We start from the raw sequence: 17,629 nt of genomic DNA on the forward strand, positions 1-17,629 counted from the left end.
AATCAACTCCATGCCGACGTGGATAGTGGGGGTATGAAAAGGTCGGGAGGACGCTCGCCATGCTTCGGGGTATCGTGGATACTGGGGGGGGGGTGGGTGCCTCAATCTCATACAACTGTACAGTAAAGTAAATGGCATCGCACCCTATACAATTGCATGCGATTTTGCGGTGCAATGCGATCGCACCGCCCGGGAGGAAAAAATAGCAGTGAATAAATTAAATAGGAAAATCGCATCACATATCACATCGCATTGCATGCAATGTGATGTCCCTACTGTACGTACGTAGTGAAACTGGGCGGCCTGCTAGGAAACAAGTACCTGACTTTCTATCTGATACTATTATTGTACTCTACATGCTCTCTTATGCCATTCTGCCTCTCTTTATTGATTTCTTGATATTTGGTGTTTCCCAATACCATTGGGGCATCTTCCCAGCAGACCCTTCCCTCTTCCCCCACCCTCCTGTTTACCATTACTATTTTCTTGATAGCTCTATTATGCTTTCACACTTTGTATGTACATGTCAAGACTATTGATATCCATGTTATGGATATGTACTTGACTATTACGCTTTGTTACTGATATGGTTACTGTTTTACTCCACTTGTGTAGCTCAATTATCTACTGATTCATGTGACGTCTTTGGAATTAGTTTTTTTCTTAATATTTGTTCTACTCTAATGTTACTTTTACTGCATTTAAAAATGATAAATAAACCGTTCAAAATAAACCCATCTTACATGACAAATGCCTAAAAATCTATTTTCCATTTGGACATAAAGTAGGGTCACGATTTTTGCAGTGAATCATGTCATCCTCACATTTTTCTGCCACTCCCAACCTATCAGATTTGGCCATGAGAAATGCAACATGGATAATACAACATCTAGCCTGGAATCCCACCTCTTCATGCTGTTGGTTATCAATAGATGAGCATCCTGCCTCTCATCCAGCAACATCATGGCACCGAGGTATCCGATTCTTTTGTCCGTAAATCGGGGTGATGCTATAAGTTTCAAACACTCCATCTAAGATCATAGATAAAATAGTTATATAAGCAATTAGTATAGTTTTTAAGTTCACATTAGCTTATGAGAGTGGTGATTAAACTTTTTGGAATCATTGTGCCCTAGAGTATCAGATGTTTTTCTGTGCCACCCCAGGCCAAAAAATCTTATTCTGAACAAATATTAAAGTAGCTAAATGATGTTTAATGTTACCTTTAGGTTCACTTATGTGGTGAGGGACAGGAATTGATCCTCGACCACTAACCCAGGGCACCCCTGCAAATGCCCACAGTCACCCAGGGTGCTATAGCATCCAGTTTGGCAACCACTGACTTATGACACTAAAGCATGTCCATGTAATGTCCTTCAACATGAAATGTTCCTGATTACATGAAGCACAATATGCTATACAATACTTTACAGAGAACATATAGCTCAGAAACAGCAGTACATTACATGACAGGATCACAGTTACATGGTGGAACCCATAGAATTGTTTACCATTTACCTAATGCCAAAATCCCCATACCTGTCCAAAGTGTGCAGGGTAACCCAGCATATGCATATACAGCAGTTTGGCCACACTACGGCCACGGTACACCGAGTCCTCATCCCGAAAAGCAGAGCGGATATCGGCACACTCCCTCTGGATCACCTCTCTCTCTTCATTCTGTGTCTTAACACTGCGAATGGCTCTAATCAGCTCATGTAGCTTAAGAGGAGGACCCATTCTGTGGACAGCAACAGAAAACACATTGTTCCCTAGCATAAGAAATATAGTACAAACAATGAAAGAACAACACATTTTTAGAATGACAAATTCTGATCTCAAATTGTTTACCTTTTTTACCTCCTTTGCTCTGTCAGCTTCCCTGTGTTTCTTTAAGCCACTCTTTCTCTGTGTCTGTGTTTCTTACCTTCCGGCTTCTCACCTGGATCACTTTCTGACAGCTCCTTACTTCCTGAAAAATAATGCACCACCTGAACTTACAGCTCAGTGCTTACTCTGTCCTTACAGGCAAGACCTGTAGAGCAGCATTTACCATTCCGCTGCCAGGACCTTACTTAAATGACATCCATACACAAAGTCACACAATGGCTCTATTACCATACATATTATGTGTATGTACATTGTTCATTTATTTTAGGATTGCAAAAACCTGTGCTGAATCCAATACAGGTAATTTTGAAGGTTGTGTATTATCAGAATTGTGCAGACACATAAACATGGCATTTTCTTTGCATTCCCTTGCCATTATAATATAGTTATATATTCTCATATTGTACAGTATGGGGGAATTAAATTAACCCTACATAATTTTTTAGCTGTGGGCTATTCATTTAGAACCAGTTTTCTGTGCCCAATAAAGTATCTGTTTTCGGGCAAAAACACATTTTCAGCCAAAAACCTGAATGTTTCCACTGACTGGTTCATCAAATCGGGCAAATTACCAGCCCCCCCCCCCCCACCCCCCACCCCCCCCCACCCCCCCCCCCCTCAAAAAAAATCCCTGATTCATTCTGCTATAGCCATGCTCCAGGGCTAACTGGACAGAACCTTGGGGAGGGTTTTGTCAATTAGCACGTGGTAAATAACAGTGGATAATTACATTTTCCCCCTAGGTGTGCACATATAGCTGCAAATCCCTATTCTATATAGATTGTAATAAAGACAAATAAAAGGTATTGCTGAGGAAACATGGCATACAGCAGGATATGCAGTGACACATGAGACATACAGGAGTGTGTTGTTCATGCCGCACATGCTCATATTGTATATACATTTTTAACTGGCCAATATAATTTCTAGATGTATATGTAGGATTTTATTGTGTATTAATAATATTATTATTAGTTTTGTGTTTTCATTACTGGGTTAAGCATTACTGCCGGTTGTAACTTTAGAAAATCCAGGCACTGTCAATACCCAAGCATATATTAAGAGTGCGCTTATTTCTGAGGAAACATGCACAACATACAGTATCTGAAAGGTCACAAACCCTGGTATACTGTGGAACAGGGAGCACAATACCGGAGCAGCTCATCACTTCCACCTCTTCCACCATGCCTTTCAAATCCCAGGTTATTTCACATGAACGCGCAGCAACCCACGATACATAAGGGAGATGGGCAGTGGGGATATGGCATCCTGATGAGCAGAATCCCAGCAGGAGCTAAGTATATTTACCTCCTACCCCTCCCACCTTAGTGCCTAACCCCAACACCCCTTTTTAGTGCCCTAACGCTCACCCCTCTAATCTGACCCACACACCCGAACACTATTAGAGACCCTGCATGCTTACGATCGGGATGCCAATGCCATGTGATGTGGCTGCCGGCGGTTGGATTTCAACTGCCAACATGCTGACTGTATCCCATGTGCAAACACTCAGTCAAAATAAGCCGGATCGTGTGACCCAACATTTCAGTTAGGATAGCGAGCAGAGTTGAACGCGAGGTTCGATTCCACCCAGCACCTGCTCACAGCATTGGAAGAGCAGGCACTTGGAGATGATATCATCTTCAATAAGCTGGGTTGGGCCGCCATTCTGAAAGTGGTCTCAGATGGGTAAGGAAGTGATACAATGGTGGTAACAGAATAATTAATACAGTATTGGTTCTGATGCATAGTTTTACTTAGACCCGATGGTTTACTTAGACCCAATGTTTTCATATCATCGGATGCACAGGAGCTGTACTGTACCAACCTCTATCTGAAAGCACCCCAACATGACTGACATGCTGCAGCCATTTGGGAAGCAGATAGCGGAGACGGAAACAGTTTTGTATGCATGCTGTAGCCAGGATCTGCATCTTGTAACACAGGTTTCCTGACCACACAAGCCTACAATTGACAGCCTTCATATGGCTGATGGCTAGTAATCTGACGGATGCAGCTTTGGGTGCAGCAGTGGATCACAGACGCTTGCAGGAGGCGTCTATTTACACAAGATGCCTCCTGCTGCATTAGCACAATTTAGCAGTAGAGGCTGCTACTGCTTAATGTGATACTCTAAATCAGGCCCTTTGTCCTCTAAAGGCTGTCTCCTCCAGAAACATCATCCTAGCCTCCCAATTACCAATATAAAATGCCATCAATATTCAATTGGGCATCGAACAGCCTTTAGAATGACAGGCAGTGATAGATGGTTGGCTACATTATGTTTCTCCAACCAAATGACAAAGATGTCCGCTGTTGCCTGCAGTTCTCATCTTAAGGGGCCACATTCCTAGTGGAGGCCAGCTACATATTTGCAAGTTCAAGTTTGGGACACCAGCGCTAACTGGAGGTCTCCTCAAAAACTCGTATGTGCTTACAGATTCACTGATTGGAAGTCTAAACTTTACTATTGTTCTTTTTATTAATAATAAGGTGAATGGTGAGTTATACTGTAACTATTTAAACTTAAATGAACAAAGATGGTTTTAGCTTTTTGCACCTATGCATTAGTCTATTTATTTATTATCAAATGTCTGAGAACATTTATGATTTTGGATTTGGTTCACAGCAGGTTTATGGTCATATCAGTTTGGAGAGGTACACCACCCCTAGAAATGCCGGTCCGCCCTTAACTCACTTAAACACACCAATGCCATGTGCACCTGTCCCAGAATTGAAGTGATATCAATAGCCAGCGCCTACCAAGTGGTGGCGAATATTTTACGCAGATTCTGTGCAGCCTGGTCGTCCTCATGGAATCTGCTGAAAATGACCGCACCAAGGAAGTCACAAAAATGTCCGCCACCTAGATGTATGCATATGCTAGTGTTCCTACTGGACCTCTAGCCTCTGTCAGAAAAGCACAGTTCGTATAACGTTACCAGATAGGGCCGGTATTCCAGGAAAGCTGGCGCACTGGCATGCATTTAACCCATGGCAAATTGAATGAAATCCTTAGCAATGAGCATGAAACCCCTAACAATTAGCATGTATGATAAAAATTCTAATAATCTATGGGGGAGGCGCCAGAAACTTTTTGGGCAGGGGGATGCAAAATTTCTAGTTACACAACTGGCAAAAATCCTCATACAGCAGGATAATCACTTCAAACCAAAGGTATGCATTACTTTAATGCAGCAAACTGGAATGTATTCATACCCATGCCAGTGCACTGGTCATATGCAGCCTGGTCCTTACTAACATAAGAGTCAGATCATTGCCTTCCACAGTTACATCGTCATCATCTTCTGCTACTATCCCCAATCGGGTGATGATTGTAACCGTCCATTCATATTCACTTCCATGTCAAAAGTAAGGTAATTATAGGTGAACAGATCTACAAGTAATAATACAATAAGATGCTAAGACACACCTTAGAAAATTGTTATTGAACGTTTCAATTCATGATGTCATCCCTGTACATAAGACAGTTTCAGATTTCAGTCTAGGAAAGCTAATTACACAATATACCCTAATCTGGCACTAATCGAGCATGCAGGGCCTAATTCAGACTTCAGCAGGGCAAATTTGCTCTCAAAATGGGCAAAACCATGCCCACTACAGTTGGGGCAAATGTTACATGCGCAGAGAGTGAACTGGGTACACACCTAAGGATTCATCTGTCCAATCCGGGAAAACAAATCTGGTAATATATGGGAGCATATGACAATCAACCATTCACTCCAAAATGCTGGAAAATGGATAAATGTGTTAAATCAAATGGATTTACCCAATTTGTCTGAACAACCACTGTCTGTTTTCCAGGGTTTGGGAGCAAAGGTTGATCGTTTAATGCTTTCATCCATTACCAGATTTTTGTTCCCACCATACAGATTGAACGAATAAATCTTTAGGTGTGTACCCAGCTTTATATTTGGGTGGGTGTGTTCAAACGGAAATCTAAACTGAAGTGTAAAAATAAAGCTGCCACTATTTACCTCTTTGGGGCGTGACTGGGTGGCGACAATGCAATTGCATGGAACTATCATCTTATGGTAGTGGCACTGGATTGTAGCTTGAGTTCTGCGATATTCTGAGTTGTGTGTATGAAGAGAGGAAGCCTGTATCATATGGATATCTCGTAAATAGCAAACCCAATACTAATGGCAACATTTGTATCTGTGGATGGAAACCAGTGGACGAGCATCTTCCAGATATGAGCCGAGTGATCAGCAAGGAGTATTTGATTGCAATATAACTGAAACGTCTCTGTACTAAGGGTACATTTACATAATCTTCTAAAAACAAGAGGTTAATCTGTGTGGTTGCTATGGACAACATCACCTACAAACTTTAGTAATTTTACCCCTAAAAGGGGTTATTTCATTTGTCTCATTTTTTTGGCTGCCTTATACAATGGCATGTTTCTGTGTTATGTATGATTGAAAATAATATACTATCAATAAAAACTATTTGCACAAAAGAAAAAAAAAACAGCATGATTCTAGGGTTACCACGCGTCCGGGATTACTCCAGACAATCCAGTAATTAAGCCCAATGTCCAGAATGGTGGTGTTTCCGGACTATACAATGTCCAAGAACAAGGCACACAGCAGCCGACACCTCACTGTAGTCTTGGTCTGACTGTCATCCAACCATGTCGCTGCCTGACACACTGCACTGACACTGCAGTAGACAATACTCACTGTGATGATTGCAGCGGCTCGGGATCGCACCTCTCGCTCATACCTGTGACTGAAAGACGCATGCTGTCACTGTGTGTGCACGCAGCCTGCAGCCGGCCCGGGTTGGTGAATCAGCCTGTGCGTAAGTAATGCATAGCCCACAGCAGGCACAGCCTGGGCAGGCTCTTTCCAGGACATGCGTAGAAGACAGAAGCTCCTCAAGGATGCTGGGGCAGGGGGCTAGGGATGGCCATCGACCATTGATGATTCGAAATCATCGATGGTTTTGGCCGATGTCGAATACTTTTGCCATCGATGGGGGAGAACCAGATGGTTTCCCTCCATCGATGGAATAGCAAAACTATGTTTTGCTTTTTTTTTTTCAAAGTGCTGGGACAAGGAGCATAGCTCCGCCCCCTGACACCCGCGAAGCCCCGCCCTCCATATTTTGATTGGCCCACATGCCAATCAATCAAATACAATGGATGACCATCGATATGTAAAAATATCGATGGTCATCCATTGCATAGTTAAGCACTATCGATGGCCAGTTGCAGAATTGCTATCGATGGCAATGGCAACGATGGCCATCCCTACAGGCGGTTATACTCGTGACCCGGTGGTCTTCTTCCCTCCCGGCGCCATTTGAATTTAGGCTGACTGCCACTGCGTCAGGCTTGCCGCTGCCTCTCAGTGTCCAGCGGCAACTACTGTACTACCAGTCCCAGTGTGCCTCTGCATCATAACCGAGCACACTGAAACTACTAGTAAGTAGGAACTGGCAGGGGAAGGGCAGTGTGTAGTGCTGCCTGCTCTAGAGGCTCCAGCCCAGGCAAGCTGACTGTGTGAGTCTGCCCTGTGTGTGGCGTGCAGCGCTGCATAATGTAACCTGCAGCGTAAAGGGCAGACCTGCTCTACGTTCTCTGCCCAGCTGCCTGTCGCTGTCACCCTCACCTCCCCCATGGCAACAAGCATATCACTCCCCTTGGCAATGAGCAAGTAACCCCTGGCATTTAGCTAATACCCCTGGCATTGAGCATGATTCCTGTAGCAACGAGCATGAAACCCGTAGCAAAGAGCAGAGGTAAGCGGCACTTATGTGGCAAAATATGTTATAGGCATTATGGCTTGTGGTATTATATGTAATGGCATTACAGCGTGTGGCATAATGTGTAATTTGTATTACGGTGTTTGGTATAACATGTAATGGGCATAATGGCGTGTGGTGTAATAGGTATTACGACGTGTGTCATAATGTGTAATGGGCATTACGGTGTGTGGCATAAGGTGTAATGGGAATTATGGTAAAATATGTGTGTGACATGCAATAGGCATTACGGTCTATATTTTTGGAGCGCATCCCTGTTTTAGACACATTTGTCTAGCCCTGGAGTAATGTGTAATGAGCATCTCGGTGTGTGGCATAAAGTGTAATGGGCATCACGGTGTGGGGCATAATGTGTAATGGGCATCACGGTGTGGGGCATAATGTGTAATGAGCATCACGGTGTGTGGCGTAACATGTAATGGGCATTGCGGTGTGTGGCGTATCGTGTAATTAACACTGCGGTGTGTGGCGTAACATGTAATGAGCATTACGGTGTGCAAAATCAAGAATTGAAGCAAGGGTTAAAAAAAACATAAGGTGGGTCAAGGGGCAGGGCTGGGGGTTAGTTAATGGGTGGGATGTGGGTGTGTCAAGGGGCGGGCCACTGTCCGGGAATCTCTCAACACAAAGGTGGTAACCCTACAGGTTTCTTATCCCTGTGTATTCAATTTTCATCAATGCCGTTTCACTTCAGTGGCGTAACAATAGCTCCACAGACCCTGCAGCGGCAAGGAGGTGCTGAGTAAAGTGTGGGCGCTGGTGGTCTGCGGGGGCTATTGTTCCGCTGCTGCCAGCATTACACTAGTTGCCGCTGCCTCTAACCCGGACATGCAGATCTACTTCTCTGCCGTGACCGGTCCCCGTGCAGCCTCTGCGCTCAGTTCTTGCTATAATGAAAAATCTCCCAGAAAAAATGTCTGCCCCCTTAAAGCAGACCTTTTTTTTGGATGCTAGAGGATGCGGCGGCCTCCGCTAGCATCCAAAAAAAACGGTCTCCTGTAAAGCGGCGGACATTTTGTCTGGGAGATTTTACAATATAGCAGGAGCTGAGCCAGGAGGAGTGTGGGGACTGGTCACCGCAGCCAAGTAGCAGTGGTGGCGCTGCATTGTAGTAATGCCACTGTTTCACTTAGTTGTAGGTCAACTGCATCAACAAAAACTTCCTAAAAACTGGATGAAAACACCTGCCATTTTGCCAAAAACACATAGGCATATATTCAATGCCGTGGGCGAGCGGTGACTGCGAGCAGGACTTTTTGCTCGCAGTCACCGCTCACCCTGTCAGTATTCAACTGACCCCCCTCATTCGTAAATTCCCCCTCGCTCCGTTTTTTGAGCGAGGGGGAATTTGCGAATGTGCCTCCAAAAGCTGCGAGAGCCGAGGCTAATTACAGCGAGTTTGCTGCACTAGCCGCGGCTCTTGCAGTTTAGGGGAATCCTCGCCGTTCTGTGACGGTGAGGATTCCTCCGGAACATTGCATAGTGCGAGCGGCCGGCGCGGGGGTTAAACTGCGAGGATCACTGGTTTTCTGTGATCCTCGCAGTTTAACCCCCTCGCCGGCCGCTCGCACCGGCATTGAATACTGGCCATAGTTTGGCGAGTAATTCACTGATCCACATGTCTTTTCATCGTGCTGAGTTTTTCACCTAGGCAAAAAAAAACCGGTACACCTCCAGTCTTGGAGAGGGATAAAGTACTAGCCAATTAGCTTCTAACTGCCATGTTACAGGATGTTTGGAAACTAAAAAGCAAGGAACTAGTTGGCTGGTATTTTATCTTCAAAAATTAGTACATCGAGACCCTAAATCTGTAGTTACTTACTCTGCATCCCATGCGATTGGTTCACTGAACCAGTAAGAGAATTAAAAAACGAGCATATTCATTAACAGAGCTGTACACAGTTTGCCAGCCGCCATTACTGGGGATTTAATTCTAAGGAAGACCGTTTGCTCGCCACCCTATGCATAACCAATGTGGAGAATTCTATAATACCCTTAATTAGGATCGCACACTCCCCCCAGCAGGTATCATGATTCATTATTTTCTGATGTTTTCTTCTGAGCCCTTGTCGCCCCCATCATGGAGGCGGCAGCAGTTGCAGTGAGCGTCCGGCAGGTGGAGACAGATTATACCGTGTGATGTGACCAGGGAGCTGCGACCAGAGAGTCTTGAGCTGTTGCCAATTCTACCCATAACAAAGTGTGGAATTGGGTTTTACATTGTCATTGCCAGCAGTTCCCCCTTCCACATGTGTATGCGCTGCCGCTGGGTATGGGTAAAAACCGGACCGCTTTGTCGGCCCGGTGCTGTGGGTCTTGACGTTCATTTTTAAGACGGACAGGAAGTGCCGGTCCCGCCCTGAACACTGTTCTCAGTCTGACCCAGCTATCAGCCTCTCCGGCGACGCGTTCCCCCAGGCCCCACCAGGTCTGTAAAGAATGACAGAAAAAATAGGTCATATATATATATATATATATATATATATATATATATATATTCTACATAATATATGTACATAAGTCTGTATATGCGTTCTGGGCATATTAGTTTTAACTTGCCAAGCATATTTTTAATTAAATAGATCTAGTTCTAAAGACTGCAATTAGAGATATAAGAATGTGGACGGGGCTCAAGTTTGGAACTTCAGAGCTCCTGGGTTAGAATAAACTTCTTCAGAACATCAATACTCTTGTTCAACACAATAAAGGCCCCCCATACACTAGTGAGATTTGATCCGATTTGTCCCGATTCCAAATGTCCTCCGAACTTTTCATACCCCCACTAACCACGTTGGCGTGGAGTTGATTTTAGATAGTGTGGCGAGTGCAAAGTGTGGCGAGCGGAGGCGGAATACATATAAAGTAATCCGTTTCCGCTCGCCACACTATCTAAAATCAACTCCATGCCGACGTGGATAGTGGGGTTATGCGCTCCGCACGCTTCTGGTTTACGTTGATAGTGGGGGTGGCGTTGACAATGGGGGTGCATTTAACATTGTAAGCACCCATCAGGGTGCTTGTACAATGAAAAATCGCATTGCATGCCGCTATATTGCATGCGATTGTATAAGATTTACTATGATCAAAATTGAGGGCGCTGTGCTAGGAAACAAGTACCGATAAATGTTATGTGTAGCCCCGGAGCCAGGCTTGGGGGATAGTGGGAGCCGGCGGGGGGGACGAAGAGTGGCGGGCGGGGGGTGCAGAGAGGCGACGAGTGGACGCAGTTAGGGATGGCCATTGTTGCCTTTGCCATCGATGGCAAAAGTGCAACAGGCCATCGATTGTGTAATACTATGCAATGGATGACCATCAATGTTGTAGATAGTGCTCTCTTCTTTCTCTATTTACTCCATAATGAAGGAAGTATGCAAATTAAATGATTGAATTTGTGTAATTTATTTATGTTACAAGATAAGCAGTTGGAGGTCACTGGTACTCCCAGTGTGTACAGACAGTGAAACCTGGTTTTCGATTTGATTTGGCCTATTTGATTTCTCTACTGCTTTTCGACTTTCACTTTAGATTTATATTATGTAGTCTTGCCTGGCAAGTCTACTTTTCTATTCGATTTATAATACACAGGAGCATGCATCAATATCGAATGTTGCAAAAAATTTTTAATATCAAATCGATTTTAAGTATATAGTCAAAATCAAAGGAAAAGTCTCACCGTGTGTACACACTATAAGCTTTGCTCTCCATTGAATTTATCTGCAGAAATATCTCTGGATGGATCAGGCAGCATTTTGTCCATACCCCCTTCCCCGATCCGTTGTGACTGATGTCACAGCTGGGTGAGGATATTTACATGCTCCCTCCCAGTTGATCTGTTAATCATCGCCATCACCTTGGGCGGGTGTATCGGCTGTTGGCAGATCACCTGTGCACACAGCACAATATGCCGATATATCTGTAGATATATTGTCCATCAGCTGTGATGCACAGCCAACTCTATGTCTGTGAACCATGCCCTTGTACACAAAAGCCAACCACTAAATGATATAGGCCAATCAATTGATCAACCAATATTACTGCTAGTTTGTACGCAGCATTAGCCATGCCCTTCTCTGATTGGCCAGCCCAAGGATGAGTAAATTATGTACAGTTGAGGAGATAATTTTGTTGATATTTGCTCACATTTTAGAAGATTATTGTCCATTCCTGCTCTTGACGTGTGGATTAATGAGACAAGCTGTAACTAGTGAGTATAATTTTCAAATAGAAACTTCAGTCAACCACAAAAGTCGATGAGAACAACTAGACCGGTCACGTTACACTAGAAAACTAGATGATGAACGGAATAGTTCTAGAGATTATAGGCATGTTAGGGCATTGTAGAGAACAATTCACCTCAATCAAGATTCAATTGCTATGCAATCTTTGCTAACTATGTACTAATTACATACAATGTATACTATCTACATTCACTCTGCACTATATAGTCATTGCTGCACTGTCTATTTGGCTTTTCAATTTCACCTGAACAGGAACACGCATCGGCATTGAATCGGGATCGAAAGCTTAAAAACATGTTCAATCTACATTCGGTGTCTATGCAATACAAATTTGATTTTAACTATATAGTCAAAATCAAAGGTTAAATTGCACCGTGTGTACACACCATAAGTTCATACATTGATCAATGCATTTAAGATTGTATCAAATCCTACGTTATCACTCAGAACTATAAACATGGCAATTGCTTTCACATTAAAATTAAACTTAACATATGTTGGTGCACCACCTCAGGAGGTTTTTAGCAGATAAAATGGGCGCCTACAGCAGTCGCATTGTTTGGCACAAACGGATTCGGTAGGAAATCCCGACGGTCAAAATCCCGAATGAGTCATAATACCTACAAGGTCAAAATTCCGACATTTAAAATCCCGACAAGGACAAAATCCCGACATTTAAAATACAGACATGGTCAAAATACCGACATATAGAATGTGCAGGTGAAACTGTCAACATGACTTTCCGTTGACAGGTCGCGAGGTCGACATGGGGGTTTTCACAGTTTTTTTACCCGAATGTCGACACAGTCGACATGGACACAGTTGGAAGTGAACCGCAGCCCCTCACATTGCTCGCTTCGCTTGCAATGCTTCGGGCAGGGTGCCTCGCTGCGCTCGGCGCACTATTTTATTCTCCCACCACGCCCTAGTGGATGGTAGGGCATGAAATACCGCCTGTCGGCACATGTCGGGTCAAAAAACAGTGAAAAAACCCATGTTGACCTGTCGACGGAAAGTCATGTTGACTGTTTGACCTGTACATTCTATATGTCGGTATTTTGACCTTGTCGGGACTTTAAATGTTGGGATTTTGTCCTTGTAGGGATTTTAAATGTCAGGATTTTGACCTTGTCGGGATTTTGTCCTTGTCGGTATTATGACCCATTCGGGATTTTGACCCTTTTTGGATATTGACTGCATCCCGCACAAACAATTGAATAGCACTATGATGGCTGCGACCACAATAAAACAATTGAATCCCACCCATCCTGTGCAAGTGTTTTTGAAGGTCCCTAATTAGGGACCTTCAACTTTCTCAGGAAGTAGATGTGAGTTGGGATGTTGCCCGTAGCAACCAATCAGATTCTACTACTTATTTATTTAGCACATTCTATAAGATAATAAATAGAATACAATTGGTTGCTATGAGCAACATCACCTTTTTAATAGAACTCCCATCCCATAGTAAATTGGCCCTAACTGTGCAGAGTTTGTATATTCTCCCCGTGCTTGCGTGGGTTTCCTCCGGGTACTGCGATTTCCTCTCACAATCCAAAAATATACTGGTAGGCTAATTGGCTCCCAACAAACTAACCCTAGAATGTCTGTGTGCCTGTACATGTGGTAGGGAATATAGATTGAAAGCTTCACTGGGGCAGGGACAGATGGGAATGTTCAATGATACTCTGTAAAGCGCTGTGTAATATGTGTGCGCTATATAAGAAACTGTTACTAATACCCCTTTTAGACCAAAACGCCGGGTCGCACCCGGCTTTTTGGACCCTGGTTGAAGCCGGGTGCGACCCGACGTTTAGGGGCATTTACACCGGACGGGCTTAAACGCCCCCCTCCCGCCCCTTCCTGGTGCTTGAAGATGACAGCGCGATGTCATCTTCAAGCGCCGATCGACGCCGCCGTACCCGGAACGCTGCTGGGGGCAGCCCAGCACTAAGGTAAGCTGCTAGGCTGCCCCCAGTCCCCGCGCACACCCCCGTCATTGGACAGGAGGTGAATGGATGCCGCACACAGGCATCCGTTCACCTCCCTCCCCCGCCGCCGCTGCTGTCTGCAGAGTATAGCAGACAGCAGCGCCTGCTGTCAGTGTCAGACTGACAATCCGTCCAACCTGCAGACGCTGCGGTCCGCAGGTTGGACGTTCATTATTCAGGTAAATGGGAGCCGGGTCATCCGACCCGGCGTTCCCATTTACACCGCCCTCTACCCAGGTCCTAGCCGTGTTCTACCCAGGTCAGGACCTGGGTAGAAGTCCCGTGTAAAGGGACAAGGCGTTAGGGATTTACACCGCCGAAGATCCGGGTCTAACCCGCCGCTGACCCGGATTTTTCGGCGGTGTAAAAGGGGTATAAATAAACTTGTAATGCATACAGTATGTTAAGCCAGAATTTGTCATTTGAAATAATAATTGATTTTATCTATGCCCAAATTCAATTCATATATGACAGAAAGCTGCACATATTCTAGACGAGTGTGGTTGGCTCCGTGAGGTGCGATCCAGGTGTTGCTATGCTTCTGCTACCTGACAGCTGAAAGTCTGACCCAATAGAAATAATGCATGTACCACTTGCATACATGTAACCAGCAGATGGCACAAGCCAGTAAATACAGTACAAGTTCCAAGTGTCAAATAGATTTAAAAAAAATGTTTTTCAATGTTAAAGCTATTTATATTCCTTGCTTGGTGAGATGTTGTACCATCTCCTGAGAAGTTATAGTACCTAGAACTGATCCACATACATTGCTTCCAGGGGCTGGCTGCCAACTTTTAGTCGGGGCGCAAGTCCAGAGCATCATTAAATGAAAAAAAAAAAAAAAACAATAATAGGACACCACAGGCTGCTCCCCTGTATAATATCATGACACCACAGGCAACTCCACCTGTCTTATAATAATAACAGGACACAACAGTTTGCCCCCCTGTATAATAATAGGACCCCCACAGGCTGCTCCCCCTGTATAATAACGGGACTCCACAGGCTGCTCTGCCTGTACAGTCCCTCTTAACTGACCTTGACGCCGGACAGTCACCTAGGCGGACTGCAGCACGGGGAATGCACAGGCCGGAAGTAAGGTGGAACACAGACAGTCCACAGCCCCACTCTCTGTAGCGGCCTCCTGCACTAGACATGTCCTCAGAGCAGGAGGCCGGCGGCCATGTTTTTGGAGACCAGTCGGCCCGCAAACAGACTATAGTTATCTAATTGAGACTGTGGTGTAGATTTATTAAGATCAGTGAAGTGATAAAGTGTCTGGTTTTTATCACCGGCCAATCAACTCCTACCTGTCATTTTTCAAGCCAAGCCTGTAACTTCACAGTTAGGAGCTGATTGGCTGGTGATAAAAACCAGACACTTCGACGAGCTTAAAAAATCTGCCCCTGTGCTCCTTATGCTACTAAATCCGTTTGTATTGTATGGTCAGCATTGCCAGTAGGTCCATAGCTGGCTGCAATAACATAATTGATCACTGTAACAATAGTCCTCTCATGCTAAATGCAGAGCTCATGGAAATCCGATTACAAGTTAGAAGAGTCTGGGGTAGATGGAGGTGTGGTTTCCCTTGGACAATTATATTAGGGATGGCCATTGTTTGCCATTGATGGTTGCCATCGATGGCAAAGTGCAACTGGCCATCGATAGTGTAAAACTATGCAATGGATGACCATCGATAGCTTTCATATCGATGGTCATCCATTATGTTTGACTGATTGGCCTGTGGTGCATAGTCCATAAAAGTAAATATCCACACTCACCCTCCTGTTCAGCCCCTCAAGCTCAGATTTGGCCTTTTTTCATCAGATCCATCTGAATCTGATGAAAACAGGCCAAATCTGTCTAGTCGATGGGGGGCTTTAGTGTGTGTGTGTGTGTGTGTGTGTGTGTACTGATACTGCATGTACATTGTACTTTGAACTTTTACCTACAGTATGCTCCTGCCTTCTGTTTTCATTAGGTGCACAGTCCACTCTGCTCCATGCTTCGCACATCCTTGCACCGTTTGCTCCCTTCATCTGCTGGTCTTAGAGGATCTTACAGGATGTATAGTGCAAAGGGGGTTCAGACTCCCAAACTTCAAGGCAAAGTTGCACTGGTAACAGCATCAACAGAAGGGTAATTCACATTCTGACACTTCTGTTGCATTTGATTGTTTTCTGTATGAACCTTGTTGTTTTTAGAATGTTAAGCGATACACTTGTCATTCTAGAAGCCATTTTCTATATTATCGTAGCAGTGACCGCACTATATATTGGAGGCAGGATATGCAGAAAAAAGGGGGAGGGGGAGCTTTTTTCATTTATCATAATATACAGTAATAGCAAAAAAAGCAGCATTACACTTGGGCACGTCTGGTACATGGTACACATTTATTCATAGAGGAAGTGAATAAATGTTCAACTAGAAATATTTCCCGATACAGTGAAGTTCGCTGCAAATGCAGCAAGCCGCACCCGCACTCGCCGTTTCCACCTCGCTGAAAAGAACCAGCGAGGCGGAAACAAGGAGTAAAGGGGGGGTCAGTTGAATACTGACCCGCGAGCTATCGGACTGCTCCCTGTCATAGCTTGCCATTTGAGATTGCGTATACCCCTATATGTTAAGTGGATAAAGGCAGTCAATAACAGAATACAATGCTCTGGCTTTCCAAGCATAATAAAAGGTAATACTCACTGTGCGCTTTACTTCATGTACAGTAATATATAACTGTTTGGTGCCACACTTTCTTTTTATTTAAAGTAATAAACTTTTCTATTCCCCCCAAAAAAATACTTTAGGGTTCTAAGTATAGAATTTAGAAATGAGAAAAAATGTTCACTTATCCTACACAAAACTGTGACATATATTTTACTTGTTTACTGAAATCTGTGCATATAAATATTCAGATTTATGTAAGTGGCTATAAACAGCAATTTGATATTCTAATGTTTTATTCTATTAGGCCTATTGGCAAATGGTAAAACATATTATATTATTGCATCAATGCAGGAATACAGTACTTGAGCTGGTATAGGACTACAGTTAGGATCAGGTCTTAGTACGTGTTTATTCTAGCACCCTGTACCTATGACAACCCACGCAGCCAGGGCCGGCGCTACCCACTCAGCAGCTCCTGCAAAGCAGGGAGGCGCCATGCTGAAAAGGCGCTGTCTCCCTCCCTGCTCTGCTAAAGCTGCCTCAGCCCTCACTGTCACTGCCTCCTGCACGCCGCCCGTAGCACCTGTCTAACAGCGGGCGGCAGTATGGAGAGGCTGAGCATCTCCCTGCACCGTGCACACACTGTGCTCTTCCTGCGACCTGCCTCCTCTTCCTCAGGGACACTTGCACTGAGGCATGTAGCGCTGTCTGTGAATGCCTGGATGACATGTCATGTCCGGATCCGCCCCCTACCCATTGCTCCTTGCGCCTGTCAGCTGTCAATTAAATGACGAACAGGCAGCAGCGCCCCTCCCCTTCCTTCCCTCTTCTCAGTGTGCTGCTGCCAGTCCTCAACACTCCGCCCGCCCTCTATCTCCTCCCGTCTTCTTCCATCTCCTCCTTCTCTCCCCTCCTTTCCCCCTCAGTCCCGAGTGCTGCACATACTTTTTGTACTGCTTTCGGATCGCATTGCACACACATTGCATGCATGCTGTGCGATGCGATGTGATCTAGCCCATAAAGTATGCGATTCTCGCAGCGTGTATGGGTACCTATAGT

At 44.6% G+C, this 17,629-nt stretch overlaps 2 protein-coding genes across 7 annotated transcripts in view; one reads left to right on the forward strand and one right to left on the reverse strand.

Moving 5' to 3' along the window:
* AP1G2 (adaptor related protein complex 1 subunit gamma 2) overlaps positions 1-10,065 on the reverse strand; it is a 38,515-nt gene extending 28,450 nt beyond the window's left edge. Inside the window, exons 1-5 of one of the 5 annotated variants that reach the window (XM_083188697.1) lie at positions 9,677-10,065; positions 5,110-5,287; positions 1,852-1,972; positions 1,540-1,741; positions 907-1,031 (exon numbers count right to left, since the gene is read on the reverse strand). In XM_083188697.1, coding sequence (XP_083044823.1) covers positions 907-1,031; positions 1,540-1,740 — 326 coding nt within the window. In that variant the 5' untranslated portion in view covers position 1,741; positions 1,852-1,972; positions 5,110-5,287; positions 9,677-10,065. Of the gene's footprint in view, positions 1-906; positions 1,032-1,539; positions 1,742-1,851; positions 1,973-5,109; positions 5,288-5,323; positions 5,367-9,505 lie in introns of all 5 variants that reach the window. The other 4 variants (XM_083188707.1, XM_083188678.1, XM_083188685.1 and 1 more) reach the window with 4 other exon arrangements.
* The window catches only part of LOC146080953 (dehydrogenase/reductase SDR family member 4-like), a 54,899-nt gene continuing 40,829 nt past the window's right edge, over positions 3,560-17,629 (forward strand). The window contains exons 1-2 of one of the 2 annotated variants that reach the window (XM_083188729.1): positions 3,560-3,579; positions 15,891-16,048. In XM_083188729.1, the coding sequence (XP_083044855.1) occupies positions 15,912-16,048 (137 nt within the window). In that variant the 5' untranslated portion in view covers positions 3,560-3,579; positions 15,891-15,911. Of the gene's footprint in view, positions 3,580-9,858; positions 10,112-15,890; positions 16,049-17,629 lie in introns of those variants that run through there. The other variant, XM_083188719.1, reaches the window with a different exon arrangement.

Source organism: Crinia signifera, chromosome 1 (genome assembly GCF_055691185.1).
Source record: "Crinia signifera chromosome 1, ASM5569118v1, whole genome shotgun sequence".
Classification (NCBI taxonomy): domain Eukaryota; kingdom Metazoa; phylum Chordata; class Amphibia; order Anura; family Myobatrachidae; genus Crinia; species Crinia signifera.